We start from the raw sequence: 16,538 nt of genomic DNA on the forward strand, positions 1-16,538 counted from the left end.
AGGATACAAACTCTTGTTATCAAAACTATTATGCAGTTTAAAAATCTTTACACTAAAACAACTTTGGTTGTTCCATGTATATTTTAGCAGTTTAAGATTTCAATCCAGATGGAAAGTCAATGATAATGAGATGTAGTGAATACAGGAAATATTTTGTCTTTCTTCATAACAAATGCACTTTGAATATAAATCCATCCTTTCTACTTTCCAGAACAAAAAGGTTACTAGTGAACCCATATCCCATGAGTACCACTTTTTATGATGAATCATTATTTTATACCTGTCTGCCTTCAATAATGTATGTGCATTTCTTTCATTTTTTTCGGAATGATTGTTTCACCAATATGTATTATATTAAAATACAAGTTACTCTTATGTTTTGACAACAAATAAGTGCAACGAAATCAGACTTCATATTTGTAGTTTTTATGAAGAGATGTTGACATGTACCAGCACTTGAGAATCATGAACTTTGTTTCATGCCTAAATTGTGTCCCAGCACAAAAATAGTTCATTTTGCTTTTGCTTTCTTCTCGCCACATCTAGTGAAACTTTAAAATGGATTACCACTGAAAAGAAATCAAGGAAAAGATGATAACAGTGCCTTTGATAATTGCAAAATATTACAATATGTAAATGCATGAAAATATACATGTATTTTAGCCACATCCTATAGAAGTACAGAAACCTCCTCTTGATGAGAAATATTCTTACATGTACATATAATTGTGTGCAAAATCAGGCTAAAATAGAGGTTGGGTGGTTATCATTGTCCCAAGTTTTTACTGGTTTTTAAGCCACCTAGTCAGTACTGGTTGATTGAAATTTTGCAAACAGTATTTCTGTAGCATTATAATTTCTGTCCTACATTATAAAAAAATACAATAAATATATATATTTTAGTGTTCTGAAATGTTATTCTTAAAATATCTCTATCAGCTGTCTTAATTAAGAAAAAATAAATACTCCTTTCACTAAAATAATTCAAATTGATCTTAAATAAAACATAACAAACTTTACAAAAATATAGTACAGTGTACTTCATTAGCACATCTTTGTTTCAATAACTGTTAATAACAGGTAACATAAGTAAGAGTAGAATAGGTTACTTTTCACCTGACTGACAGGTGGTCAATGTTAAAACAACATCTCCTCATAACCAGGAAGATCATTAAAGTGGTTTGAAGTGGTGAGTTTAAAACAATAAATCAAAGCCATTTCATGTACTAGACAAAACTTCTAAATACAGAAACTGGAAAGTTTACTAATGATATTACTTTAGGGCTTCTCCCATGTGTGGTTTCTAGTTACCTGATGATTTATAATGATGTGTGGATCCCCCATTTCAAAATATCTGGATCCATCCCTGTATGTTGATTAATTTATGAGTAATTAATGTTACACTGTAAAGTAAATAACAAATTTGATACATGTACATGTATTATTATATTACAAATATCATAATTTCATATATGAAATCTCTAATTAATACTGTACTGCATATGCCAGTAACCACATTTAGAGAACATGCACATGTATTTTTGAAGTTTTCAGTATAAATTTCCTGTTCACAGACATACAAATGTAAACTGCAAATTTTGCTAAGATATATGACAACTGTTCTACACTAGCAATGTTTACAGTAGACCTATCACCAGTTCTGAAAATTTTAAATCATTGTGTACATTGGAACTATATGAACAAACTTATGTATACCTTCACTTACCTATACATTGTAAATGTATGAATGACCTTGAAAATCAGCTCATAGGAAAGGTCTGCGTTTGGGTGTCTTGATATCCATCATATTTTCAATCCACTTTCATGAACATTGAATTTCTAACCTAATTGACTGTGTCCTTCATGTGTCATGAAAATCCTGTATCTAACTTTAAGATCTGCATTCTAAATGTATATCTTGACAATGCACTAAAAAAAACATATTGATAATTATGACTTACATGTATATGGATATAATACACATGTACATTCCATACTGAATATTACATGCCAAAGTCTATATCACATGCGGTATCAACACAAAACTCCTATGTCAACCCACTTAAGGCTATTGGTCGCCGGGTGATATAAGTCGAGGATTTTGATACCCCATCAGATACAGATTTTGGCATGTCATGTTCATCAAATATGTATTTTAATTATACTTCAAGTGTGTTCTGTGTAGGGTGTAATATACGGTATGCAATATAGGTCTAGGAGTATGATATAGGGTATGCAATGTAGGTCTAGAGATGTGATATATGGTACCGGTATGCCATATAGGTCTAGGGGTGTGATATATGGTATGCCATATATCCGGTAGGTCTAAGGGTGTGGTATATGGTATGCCATATAGGTCTAGGGGAGTGATATAGGGTATGCCATATATATATGTAGGTCTAGGGGAGTGATATGCAGTATATGATGTGCAAATTATGTATGACTAAGGGTGCAATCTAGTCCAGCGGTGTGATATAGGGTATGCGATATGCATGGTCTAAGGGTGTGATATACAGTATGCCATATAGGTCTAGGGGTACGTGAAATAGGTCTAGGCTTGCGATTTAGGGTATGCAATATACCCGGTAAGTCTAGGGGTGTGATATAGGGTATTTAAATCACAGGTCAGCCACAATGATAATGATTGAAAATTTGAGAATGGGGCAATTTCTAATACAATAAAAATGTAATCAAATTTTTTTAACGTATTTAGGAAAATTTTCAGTAGTTATGTAATAAGCGGGGACTCTTTATGCTCTAATAGTTTGTTTGGCTACATGTAAATACCTAATTTTTACTAGATATCCCTCTTTTTGATAGATCAACATCAACTACTGAATGTAATAAAGATGCCACATGGCTTCATTTCATCCCAATCTAATTCAGATTAGATTTTAATTGCTCCTCCTTTTTCCTTTGTCGCATGACTTCATGTGACCTAGAAAAAAGGGGGAGCAATTAAGATCTAATTTTAATTACATTGCCTTTCATTCTTACCTTTGAAGCAGACATTGCTTATGTTTCTGCTTTCGAAATCATATTAATTTAACAATTCCATGATTCGAATGTTTATTTTCTAGTTTAAATACTTCATATTGTTTGCTACATGTACATTTGTATGTTTATTCATGTACATGTACACATTGCATGCATTTTGGACCCATCTGGCAGAGGCGGATCCGCACATTTTGAAAATGCTAGGGGTGCTAGGTCATTATTGCCATTTTTGTCAATTTTACACATGAAAATTATAATTTTCCCATAAAAAGGAGGGATGCCAACTCCGCCCTCCCCGTACCCTCACTGTAATCAAAAACATTAAAACTATACTTACGTTTTTTGTACATTGTACATCACCAAAAAGGTACATTGCAGCCCCGAAAATCCGTTATTAGAAGCTCCCGACATGCGCAATAGATTTTTACAGTCATGATACAGTAGTCTACATTTAACTCCTTGGTAAGACTGACAAACAATTAACACGTTCAAACCTACAAGGCCCATCTTGTAATGGTAGACATTAACAATATACGAACAACTGAAAGAGTGTACATTGCATAGAAAAAATCCGCCATTAAAAACTTCCGACATCTTCTTGTGAATGTTTGACCGGGTCGCTCGAATAACCAAAAACCTCGGTGTTAACCGAAAACCAGATTGAAAATCTCAAAACCTCAAAAAAAAACGCACGTTTTTGGGTGGTATAATTGTTCACTGTGTTATTTAAACACACTTGCAAATAAGTTTTTTTATTAGTATTCCAGTACTTTCTAGATATCTAACGAAAGTCTGTAATTATCACTATGGCGTCAATACTTTGAAATTAGTCACTTGTCCTTCCGACGCCATATTGTTTTCGCTTATTGGAGGTACCGTGTTTGACCTGCGTCAGATCAGTTAGAAAAAATAGTCCTTCTCGCTAAGACAAACTTTCAAATAGTTTAAAATAAGCACATAATCATAGAAATATTGCAGTTCCAACAAATATTACAAAAGCTTTGATGTCATAATACTTCCATCTCTTACGAAAAACAAAGCATCACATATTGATCGGCGGCGGAGCGATATACTAACGTAAATTTTCAAGGTGGAAGTGGGGTAAAGAGAACAGACCGCGGAATATTTAGGCAGATCCATGTGGCAATATCCACTTCCCGTTGATTCCCCCTTGCCGACGATCTCTACGTCAAGTTCAGGCTATAAATAGCCTTCCTTGACAAAAATGAGATCTCAATCAATATTTATTCCCTTCTTCATAAAACTGGTGGTGCCCTTTTAGTGGAAAGTATGTGATTCATACTATAGTTAAGTAACACGTATTATACAAAATGAAAACAGTTTGAGGTTCAAGTGAATTACATTTTTTGAAATAGTGCTATGTGTTTATTTTATTCAATTTTGAGTATGAGTAAGCTTAAGAGTGAATTAATTGCTTCATTAATTGTGAAGGATTTTCATTTGATGTTCCCGATTAACTGCACTGGTTTTCATAGTTTGGGATTAAGTATCATGTTAATAATAACTTTCATTTGCGTTATAGTTTGGGATTTAGTGCATTGAGTTTGATTGAAATTATGATTTGGGATTATAAGTGCAATGATTTTCAATAAAATTAAGATTTGGAATAAGTGTTATTTACATTGAAACTTCTTTGGATTAAGTGCAGTTCATTGAATTCATAGCTTTGGATTTAAATGCTGTTTTCCTTGAAACTTTTGTGGATTATTAAAGTGCAATGATTTTCATTAAAAATATAATAGTTTGGGATTTAGCGCATTTTATAAAGTGCAATGATTTTCATTACAGTAAAATGTAGTTTTGGATCTTGTGCAATGGTTATTTTTAAATTAAAGATTTGTATCATTTGTTTTTGTTTGTTTTTTTTTCATTGGAAGTACAGCTTTGGATTACGAGCAGTGATATACATGTATTAAACTGGAATTTTATGGAGAATATTTCTTAGTTTTAGTTTCATTGTAATTGTTGTTCTGGATTAAGTGCTATGATTTACAGCTCTGATTTGAGTGTTTCATGTGAAAAATGATTTTATTGGAATTGTACTTACTGCTGAAGTGCATTAAATTTCATCAGAACTATATATACTTTTTGTACATGTATATTTTAAATAATATGAAAGCATGTGCAAGAAATTTATAAGAATCCGAACTTACTTTGAAGGAGTATATATCAATGCATATATTTAAAAACCAGTACTCAATGGATTCAGCTTTGAGATGGGACAATTCAAATAAAAAGTGGCATAACATTGTAACTTCAAGTTATTGTTCATTCCATGAAAGTGTTACTCTTTTACTTTAATTTGTCATTTCATATTTGCTATCCACTAGGGGACCTGTGGGTTTAAAGCTCTTTTTTCTAGGAAAAATATTAACAATATTCACAACCAATAGTTTTCCACATTAGTACTTTTCCTGTGTTAGCGAGTACATAAAAAAATACTAATTGTTAAAAACACATTAAATTCCCACGAAACACATTTTGAGTAATATCCACAAGCTGAGAAAATTCCATAGGATGTGAAACATAGCCAGTATTGGCAACCTTACAACTGACCAGGTAAATTTTCATGGGTGAGTGGCTACCTATTCATCAACTCACACAAAAGCAACTGGTCAGCTTAAATGTCCCAATAGCTTTGTCAATCCTTTGTTCAGCAGATTGGTAACAAAAGAGTGTCATGGTTATAGGAAAGTCAATGTAATATCAATCTGAAAACTCAAAGTTCGGAGAGTTTTAAGCCGGATTTCTGAGTACTTGTTGCATTCAAGTAAGAAATGATTGCTTGTCTCTACTTGGTCACAGGAACAGTTCGGACTGGCTACCAGGTTAGCCTGAATAAAATGATGCTCGTTAAGAGAGCTGCTGTTCATGCGCAACCCGGCATGCAAGATCTGACCGTCTACTACCAATGTATTAGTACGATATTATTAGATTCGTTAATACGCGATCTAAATATGCTCAGTGAACTCGAATTGAATGGCCACGAGGGGTGGGGGGGGGGGGTCATTCCACATCTTCATATAGAGTAAACGATAGGAAATAGTTCGAATAAAAAGACGTCCTTGTACGTAATTCGGATAAGTTGAATTACTGACGCGAAAAATGGCTGTTGAAGTCTGACCGCGCATTGGTACCAGGGTACTTATATACTTGGCGGTATCACCGTTCACCATTTAAAACATCATCACAAGTTTATGTTTTTGTCCTTCTATTGACGAGTTTTCCAATCCGTTTGTGCATTGTTGTGAAGTACATGTACAACTAATTCCATTCATTGCGAGGTACGATGTCTGATCACAGGGGCTTGCTTGCACTACCAACTATGCAACCCCACTAGTATAATAACCTTTATACTAGTGGGACTGCATAGTTGATAGTGGGTGCAAGCCCCTGTGGTCCGATTCCATGTCTACGTAGTTCACTTCACGCGACAATGGAACGGTCACATTAGAGGAAATAACAAAGGTTAACGAAACAAGCATTCTGGTAGGTTTTCTTCGGACTTAAACGTAACAATGTTTTTACTTGCAATTTTTCAACCAAATATGAAGTCTTATTAGTGAATTCATTTTGGTAGTCAAGGGCATTTCAAAAATCATATTCTGAAAGTGTGATCGAAAATATTTCGGAAATCTTACATGTTTGCAAACTGTCAATTATCAATGATTATTTTAACGAATCCATATATGTCTGGACCTTCATCTGTCAGCACATAAGTATTTTCAATACGTATATAAGCACTACGTTAAACTACTTTGTAACCTATTTCGAGGGATACAAATTTCATAAAGGTACCGACGATAGCATATACTGCTGAAAATGCCAAAACCGAACAAAAAATTACTCATTTTTTTCCATAATACGAGGTGTACATCTTCAAAATGTGTATAAATGTAGTGCAAAGTTTGAATAATACTGGACGGAAAAAAAGTCACAAAAAGTGACATAAAATGAAGAAGTTAAACATGCTTAAAATGTATAAAAAAAGTTGTCAAATTTCTCCATAATCAAAGGTGCACATCTTTAATATGTATATAAACACAGTGTTAAGTTTGAAGAATATTTTTTTATTCTATTTGTGGTACATATTACACTAAGTAGGTACCCACTACCGAGGGACAGACAGAGTACAGCAACTAGTAGACCTGCTTTCAATGTTGGTAAAGAACGTACAAATCATATGACCACTCAGTGTTAAGTTAAATACCAGCATTAGGTTCAGAGATAGTTGAGATATAAAATAAATACACAAGGTGTTGCCCATTTCATTATTTCAAAAGTTTGCAATATATTTATAGCTTGAATATCATAAGGATACTGAATAGTTTTTGAAGCATTTAAATTTAAGTACCTAAGTTTTTTAAATAAAAGACATATTGTCAGATATATAGTCTTTTCATATCAATTCAACAAAAATGTTAACATGGAGTGTTCATCTGAGTTATAAGCAAGCTTTTTTGGCAAATACCAGTTTTTCTGTAAAGAACAAAATTCAATACCAAGGAAACGTGTCCTACTTATCAATGATAACACTTAAATAAAGCATATCATTTATTTCTGCCAGCAAACAAAAACAATTTATATGTATAAGTACTACTACATTGTGGCTATGATTTCATCTCCTGTAGATATTGTTCGTATGTTATACTAGGTCCATGCTCAGCCTCCTTATAATACTTCTTCTGGATGAATCGACGGCCAGAATATCCACAAACACCAACTTCTGGTTTATCCTTAAACATAAAATACAAGAATCATCTTTATAGCATGGCATTTGTACAATGAACTCTCAAGATATCTAAAGGTTTTTCCTCTACATATTTATTAATTCTATTACAGGGTCTTGAAGGAAAAAAACTACATGCAACACAGCAATTTGTAAGACAAAATTCATAAAATGACTTCCCTTATCATGCAATAAAAAGCTTTGCCAAGTGCAGCATGATACGACTGCAGTGTTTGAACCTAAACAGTTTGGGAGAGTGTGGCCAAAATACTAGCTTTTGACACACTTGAGCATAAAGACCTACAATCCATTCGGACACATTAAATGGTTTGGGCACTATCTTGCACAAAATTTTTAGATTCAATCAAAAATTTTCAAAATCAGACCAAAAATAAAAAAGTTGATTTTTTCAGGTGTGGCCCCTTTGACCCCTTATGACTAGAAAACCGTAAGAGATAGCTGAAATTTGATAGATTTCTGGCAGGGATTTGTATGTGGATTAAAAAAAAGATTTTTCTTAAATCAGACCAAATATAAAAAAGCCAATTTTTTGGGGGTGTGGCCCCTTTGACCCCTTATAACTCCAAAACTGTAACAGAAATCTGAAACCTGATTGAAAAACACAGGCAGAGATTGTTATGAGATATCAAATAAAAAAAATTCTAAATTGGATTGAAAAATAAAAAAAGTTTTTATGGGTGTTACCAAACTTTGACACCTGTGAAACTTGAAACAGTCCAAAACACAAAAAGTCTATGATAAATTTGTTTATCAGAATTAAATAAGGAACACAATAAAAAAAATAATTAAAGTTTAAAAAAAAAACCCAAATATTCTACATGGGTTTTAATAAAGCATCTATTTTTACCCTTTTTGGCCCCTCATTCTTAAACTGTAGGGGCCAAAAAATCGCTATCTTCCTTTAGTAGTTCCTTCAGAACAATTGGTCATCAATAATGAAACTGAAGTTATCATGCAGAAACAAAGTGTCCCCAGACGACAATGAAGACAACGACTGCGCATAAAAATGAGTTCTCAGTGCTAGGCATACATATACATGAACAGATAAGCATGTGCATCATATTTGTATAAGAACTATTATTGACCATTTGTGTACATTACATACTCCATACCTACACATATTTCATTTATTTTTAATTATACATGTACAATATACATGTACTTTGTACTGATTTGAGGAAATTTTCACATCATATGTTTTTCCCAAAAATTATTTGTTGACGTACATCCTTATGTTGACAGCACCTCATCTCAGACAAACAGCCCTTCATAAAACTGAACAAAATTGCAGGACATTTAGGCAAAAATGCCAAAATTTTAAAACATTTAAACAAAAAATTAATATGAATTGGACATTTGAGCAAAAAAAAAAGATCAAACAGTATATCTCCCATTAGCCATACAGATATAATATGCACTCCTAACAGGCTGCTAACAACAGGCAGGGAAAGAAAGATTTAAGGAATTTATAGTTTATAAAAAAGTTTTCTGTTTAGTAATCAACAATGCGTATCATAAGGTAAAACTGACGTGAAGTCCTGAACAAAATATACCACTTCCTCTAAGGCCAAAAAAACCTATTCCAAACATTCCTTTCAGCCATTTATTAATAGATCTATCTATAAATGTTCAATGTACCTCTTTGTATTATTGTTTTAAAACTTAATCCAACTGTCTGAATTTTTTGCCACTGAAATAAGTACATGTAAGTGGATCCTACAGTATCTGATCTCAACTAACTGAAAAAAATTCATCAGAAGTTTCATAACCCTTTCTTAAAAATCTACATGTAATGCCCTCTGTTGAAATGTGTGTCCTTCATTGTAACATAACTTGACCATTGATGAAAATCACTGGAATGAGCACCCTCCTCTTATGGCAGTTGGCGGGCCCCATATTGGAAAATTCTATAATCCCCACTGAACACTACCATGAACTGGTCATTCCCAGTTGAATTACTCAAGAGGAAAACAAAAAAAAACAACACTTACTTTTATATATACTTTGTGAATTTATATAAAAATAACATAGGTTTTAACTCAAATGTCCTACGAAAAACGCAAGAACGGTTAATATTACATCACTCAAATTACCCTATCAGCATTTTTATTTGCATTCATTTATCATGTGCCCCCTTAAAATATGGCTATGCAAATAACTATACAGCTTACCAAGTTAATGTATACTTTAGGATGACCTAATGCCCCTTTACTGCTTGACCAAACATGGTTTGTTTCACACACTACTACAGGATCTTCAGCAACTAAGTCGATTGCAAATCGTGTATTGACCTTTAATTAAAATAAAAGGCAAAATTTTTATTACTATAATTCTATACAACTTACACTCTGAACGTTGCTTTTCATACATGTACATGTAGGTCCAACAGGCCTGAAGATTCAATTCAAACCAAACATTTATTTCATATAAAATCATTTTAAACACCTGCACATTTAGAAAGGCAGCATATGATCTAAAACTAAAATAAATTATGCTTATTACTGAAATTGGAACTGGTCCTTTTCAACTCGCTGTAAATAACAGCATTAGGTTCTGAGGTAGTTGAGATATATAAAATAAATGTACAGGGTGTTGCCCATTTCATTATTTCAAAAGTTTACAATATATCTATAGATTGAATATCATAGTTTATCCAAAATTATGCTTAAAAAATTGTAGGTGTTGTCTTACCAATTTCACCCTATCAACAAATCGAGCTCTCCTCCAATCACCTGCTTCCATTACCTGTGATGATAATAGACAATTTGAAATATAATGCTTCACAGTACACAGCTTGGCACAACTGTAGAGGTCCACCTCGAACAGCTGGGACAAGTATGGACACAACAAATCACACTTGATACTTCTTTGAATTTGTATTCGGATAAGCTATTTGACACAAGATATAATTTGACCAGAATCCAAGTGGCCCTTTTTTATGGCTCCTCATTCCTTAACGGTTCAGGTCTCATCCCCCATTGAAAATTATTCACAGCCTTTCTTTGGTGGTATGGCACCTTGTGGTACAATTTCAAAGAGATCTATTTACTCAAAGATAAGTTTTTGTCCTAACATCAGGAAAATGCAAGGCTCCTTTTTGATTCCTCACTCCTAAACCATTCAACTTTTAAACCCAATAATCATACCCTGTCTGACCTTTGTAGTATAGAATATTGTGGAGAAATGCATGCACCATAGACATCCATATGCTGTTACAGGAGTTACATATTAAATTCTATGGAATGCTCAGTTTAGCCCATAATTCTGAAATGGTTGAGGCTGTCACCCCCAAAATAAATCCAACATCACATTTATGAATGAGATGCTTCACAGGTGAACCCTAAATGATTAGTACATGTATATGTTTGACACAACATTCAAATTAGATTCAGCCCTTAATTTGTCTGTCATACAACGTTTCAAAAAGAACCAAACAATTCTACTCTTGTAATTGTCTGCGCGACATACATGTACACATACAGTTTATGTCTACGGACAATGACAACAATATATGATTATAACAGTATGATACTATTATCTACATTGAATTTTTTTTTTGTGGTTATACAAAAATATTTTCTCAGACAATCAGGTATCCAGTCTCCAGATATGCATGGAGATTACCTGAAGATCAAGAGTGTCAATAACACATGATAAAATGCTATGCAAGTTGCAGCTTGATATGACTGCAGAGGTCAAACCCTGAACAGTTGGGGAAAGTAAGACTTGATACAGCTATGAAATTTGATTCATGCACTTAATATTTTATACAGGAAAAGAAATTTTATCCCAGTGGCCCCTTATTCCTCGATAAGCACAACCCCACAAATAATTCCAGCCTTCCCCTAAGGGTATGAAGAGATTTCAAAGAGATCCATTTACTTAATGTTATAGTCAAGTAATTGTCCTGACATCATGAACATAAGTAGTAACATCCAAAATCAATGCAAGCTCTTTTGGTGGTATGGCACCTTGTGGTACAATACCAAAGAGATTCATTCGCTTTAAAGTCAAGTTAGTGTCCAGACATCATGAAAAAGCTGGTTCCTGGCCCCTTATTCCTAAATACTTGAGTAACAACCACAGCCTTTCTTTTGTATGAAACCTTGAGGTACAATTTCAAAAAATTCCATTCAGAATTGCTCAAGTGATTGTCCGGACTTCATGAAAATGCTTGTTTCTTGCCCTTTATTCCTAAACAGTTCAAGTCACAACCACAAAAATAATAATTCCACTCATATCCAGACTTTTCCTTTTGTGGTATGGCATCTTGTGGTATAATTTCATAAAGATCTATACACTCATATTTAAGTTATTTTCCAGACATGAAGTGTCTATGGATGATGATAGCATGATACATTGTACCTTTATACAACCACAATTTTTTTTTGTGGTAATATAAAAATTTGTGTCACATGGTGAAAATTTGATAGTCGAATATTTTGTATTTAAGAGCATTCTCCTCTCTAATTATTGACACAATTTTTATATACAGTTGGATATTTTTATGTGATCATTCAGAATAAAATTACATTCCTCATTTCAAGGCTTAATTTTAGTAGTTTTAGACTCACCTGACCAGTGTTTGATAATTTAGTCATGTTTATCCAAAATTTTAATTACAGTTTTAATTTTGCTGTTCACATTATGTTAAGTTGCAGTAGACAAAAGTTTCATCTGTTTTAATGAGAAGAAAATTTTCAAAAGGGTCTTCATCATTGGGGAAAACCTGTAAAAAACCATTCGAAAATTCAAAAATTGGAGAATCCCTTAACCAGTGCTTCTTGTAGATAATAAAAGTAAACTGTGAAGATGGTAACGTTAGAAAATTGTACTTTTGTTTGTCGTTCATGTATCATTATCAGTAACCATACTCAGCTGTAATAGAATTATCACATTAACCTATCACAACTTTTTTTGTTTTTAAAGATACAGGTAATTGAATATAATCTTCAGTTTCCCATTTTACAACTGCAGGGCGTTCGATTCAATTTATTAAGATCATTTCATCAAAAGGAAAAAATAAATAAATGGAAAGGTCAGGGAATCTTGTTCTCTGTCGCTTTATAATTTTATCCCTAAACTAGATAACAAAGTTTTTTATCTCTTTAATATAGGTCTCTGGTATGGTAAGGCTAGTGGTGCTCACTTACATAGGCAATGCCTGCTCCACATTAATGTACATGTATCAATTTTGATTTTCTAAATACTAGACATGAGACATAATACACATTTTGCATGTTTAATGTACAAGCTTAGCTTGTAGCTACCAGGGATTTAATCTGAGATTGCTCGGATTCCAACGGCTAATTTGCCAGACAAGCTGAGGCTGTGGGATGTCAGGGTTCGTCCCATATCAAAAACACAGGGTTTAGTGCATTAACTTTGATGTGCACTTCAAGACAAAAATTTTCTACTTTCTTGGCTCTTGAAAACTTAAGAGTGGGTATGAAATGAAAGTTAATAGTCAGCACTGTGAAGCAGTGTGAGCTCTACGGTTATTACATGCTCTACCTAAATTTCCCTTAACGTTCCCAACACTCCATGTACATGTAACAAAAAAAAAGTCATGCCCCAAAAGTAACAAAAAGTGACTGTCCTTACAGAGAAAATTCATCGCTTCCTTAAATTAAACAAATGAAAAATATAGGCAGGGCATAATCTAGGCGGCAAAATGGAGATTTAAGTTGCCAAGAATTTTTAAAACTAGTTAAAAGTCGCCAGCTTGTGTTCTTTTAAGAGAAGTGAAGTCACTGTGAAATTTCACCAAAGAGAGATAACTCTAGCCCTTTCGGGTAATAAATAACCAAAAATGACGGCAATTTTCGTAACAAAGAGAAAACTTGAATTAGAAGGAGTTCACTTAATTTTCATCAGTTCCAAGCAATCCAGGGAATATTTCACCCGTTCTAACGACTTGGATAATGGATAAAATCAACAGAACTTATTTGAATGAAACATATTCAACTTATCGAGTTCAAAATCAAAAACAATCACAAAAGGTAAGGTACATGTGTATTTTGTGTTCCTTGATTAAACACTTAATTTGATGACAACAATTAATTTATTTACTCAATGAGAGACTCTTACAATGATTTCAGTGGTTTCAAAAGACAATTAATAATTGGTAGGTTCAGCTTGAATAACAGTTATGTGTATGAGTGTGTGGGTTTGAAGTGACATTTTGTTTTGATCAGGCAAAAATAAAGATAATTAAGCTAACTATTATCACATATAAAAAAAATCAGGGAAATTTATTGGATAATAGACTACCATTATGGCATATCAACAAGCAGTCATTCCTTTATCAATTTAAATTATAACTATCATTTATTTGAAAATAATCCCACTAAACAATGTACATGTAAACATACATGTACATGCATGTCTGCACAGACTGATTTGTGCTTTGGATCAATTACAATACAAGTGTACTCATAATGTCAGAACAGAGATGATTTACAACAAGATACCTTTTTCTTTTTCAGGAAGAGACCACATGGAGGTGCAGACCATTCTTAGACTTTTAAGAACATGCTATTATAAGAAACAAGTTGTCAATGACAATCTGATTACTTACTACTTGTATATTCAATTAAAGTTACTTATTATACATGTACATGTACTTATTCATTTGCAAGTATAGAAAATGGAACTACAGTGTTAAACATATCTTATTTTCTTATTTATTACTTATTAGAATAAATGTCCTTGAGATACAACTTCAAATCAATGTGATAAAATATTCTAGCGGTGAAGAATGATTTCTCCCCATTCCACACTCACTTCTCCCTATCACTCCTGGAAGGGAAATCACTTCTCCTGTTCACTGAATCCTAGATTATGCCCTGTATAGGTTAAGATTACCTTTAGCAAAAATAAAACAACCTTTTCTGATAGTTTTCAAGTCTTTTTCTATTTTTTTTTACTTATTAAAAGAAGTGAATACATTTGTGCATGTACATGTATGATGTTTTTAAAAACTTTGTGAAAAATGTGGATGTAAATACATGTATCTCCACTGTTCCACTGTTACTGTTGTCAAGAACCTAACCCACCTAGGAAAAAATATAACTTTGATTGTATTATCCAAACAAAGTTTTTAAAGGCAATCATTTTCTTGTTTGGAATATGGAGCTGTCAGTTGCATCTGAATATAGTTTACATCAAATGATATGTGTAAAATATTCCCACCATCAGTGGAAAACTGTAATACATTTGTATTTCCAGTATCTACAAATTGATCTGACCAGCTTAAACTGAAAAGGATGTTGCTCGAGATGCCCTTAAGGGTTAAAAATTGTAAAGTATGGTGAAGTGCTATAAAGTTATTAACCATTTTGAAAGTCAGGGAAAGGGGGATAATGTTCATTGAAAAAAAATCCCCTCATTATTTAACAAGGCAGATTTTCAAATAAAAATATCGTTTTCGCTTGAAATGTAAATAAAAATATTGCACTTGTGAAACAATAATTTTCATCCGACCCCCCCTTTTGTAATGTCCTTTATTATTTTTAAGAGTCTTGCACAGATGGTATACGTATGGTAAAGCTCAAGGTGCTCACTGATTTAGGCAATGCCTACTCCATATTAGGAATAAGTATATAATTTATGGCAGTGGCTCCTCGTCCACGCATTCATGGACGGGCCTATTCAGGCTAATCGTCCACACATCTGGTTTGTGTCAAAAACATATCGAATCGTGACGGAAACGCCCAATTCGTTACAGAAATGTTGTTGAACTTACCTGCAAATGTACGACTATTAATGTCATCACAAACAGTGTTCATATTTAATCAGCTGAACAGTTTTCTGTTTGTGTTAATTATATACTAGTTTGATTGCATGTTTGATAGTGGAAGCAAGCCCCTGTGCTCGAAAATAGACGGTTTTTAAGTCAGACATAGAACAAGTCACAGAAGTCATGATGACTTGTGCCAAAGTCGCTGCATTGCATTTACCAGATGTTTAAAAAATAAAATCTTGGTCGAAAATTTAAATATCCTACGTATTAAAATACCCATGGAATGTTCTTAAAATCTTAGTTTCTACAAAGAAGGGCCAGAGTGAATGGATATGTTTCACATCTGCCATCTGGAATGACAGTATTATGATATAAGATGTGATGGACTGAATCATAAGCCAAAACAATCTTTGTCTTTGATGTGCAAACTTCGTTCAAAATTGTCTTTCAAGTTTGTTAAATGATGAACTTGTAAAGTTCAAGATCACGGAGTCAAATTTTGTGTAATTATGTTAAAATTAGCAGGGCACAAATTTCGTTCTAAGTGAAAAAAAAACATGTCAATACGACAATAGTGTTGCCTGATGTACTTACAAAGTTACAACAATAAATAACTGCTTTCTCTCGATTTTACAGAATTTTGATACTCTATCAAAATCACGTGTTTTTGAAATGGGACAAGCTCTGATGTCCCACGACCCCAGCTTGCCTGGCAAATCAGCCGTTGGAGCAATATCAGACTACCAGGGAATTTGAACGAACCTTCCAATGGCAATACGCATGTACATTTTTTTAATTATCCAGACGTTGTAAGAAAACAAAATACCTCGCCCGTATGTGTAATAGTATTCACATTCTGACCATCAAACTTGCCGACAGCTGATGAACTGTAAGAACAAGATTTCGGCAAAATTTTAGGCAATCGGACAATTGTCCTTCCAAGGGCAGCCATGTTTGTTTTCCTTCAAAATGCATGTAAAATCCGGACACGATCGGGAATGAGGTAATATCCGCAATTACATCGTA

The 16,538-nt window shown here is 33.3% G+C and overlaps 1 protein-coding gene and 1 long non-coding RNA gene across 3 annotated transcripts; both read right to left on the minus strand.

The window, feature by feature from the left end:
• Window positions 1-428: 428 nt before the first annotated feature.
• On the minus strand, window positions 429-3,780 carry LOC148619170 (uncharacterized). Its single transcript, XR_015921303.1, has 3 exons — window positions 3,335-3,780; window positions 1,727-1,929; window positions 429-569 (listed from the first exon to the last, which is right to left on the minus strand). It is a non-coding gene; the product is annotated as an uncharacterized LOC148619170 (long non-coding RNA).
• A 3,779-nt stretch (window positions 3,781-7,559) lies between these two features.
• On the minus strand, window positions 7,560-16,522 carry LOC148619171 (NADH dehydrogenase [ubiquinone] iron-sulfur protein 6, mitochondrial-like). Of its 2 annotated transcripts, XM_088578792.1 has the most exons (4): window positions 16,339-16,506; window positions 10,460-10,513; window positions 9,940-10,059; window positions 7,560-7,754 (listed from the first exon to the last, which is right to left on the minus strand). In XM_088578792.1, the coding sequence occupies exons 1-4, from the start codon at window positions 16,462-16,464 to the stop codon at window positions 7,629-7,631; spliced, it is 426 nt and encodes a 141-aa protein (XP_088434918.1). In that variant the 5' UTR covers window positions 16,465-16,506; the 3' UTR covers window positions 7,560-7,628. The 2 variants fall into 2 exon arrangements, with proteins under 2 accessions (XP_088434918.1, XP_088434919.1); XM_088578793.1 differs by lacking the exon at window positions 10,460-10,513 and having other exon boundaries at window positions 16,339-16,522.
• Window positions 16,523-16,538: the final 16 nt, after the last annotated feature.

The sequence above is a fragment of the Perna viridis genome, chromosome 4 (genome assembly GCF_037379345.1).
Source record: "Perna viridis isolate PV_CMFRI_1.1 ecotype Kerala chromosome 4, ASM3737934v1, whole genome shotgun sequence".
Taxonomy (NCBI): domain Eukaryota; kingdom Metazoa; phylum Mollusca; class Bivalvia; order Mytilida; family Mytilidae; genus Perna; species Perna viridis.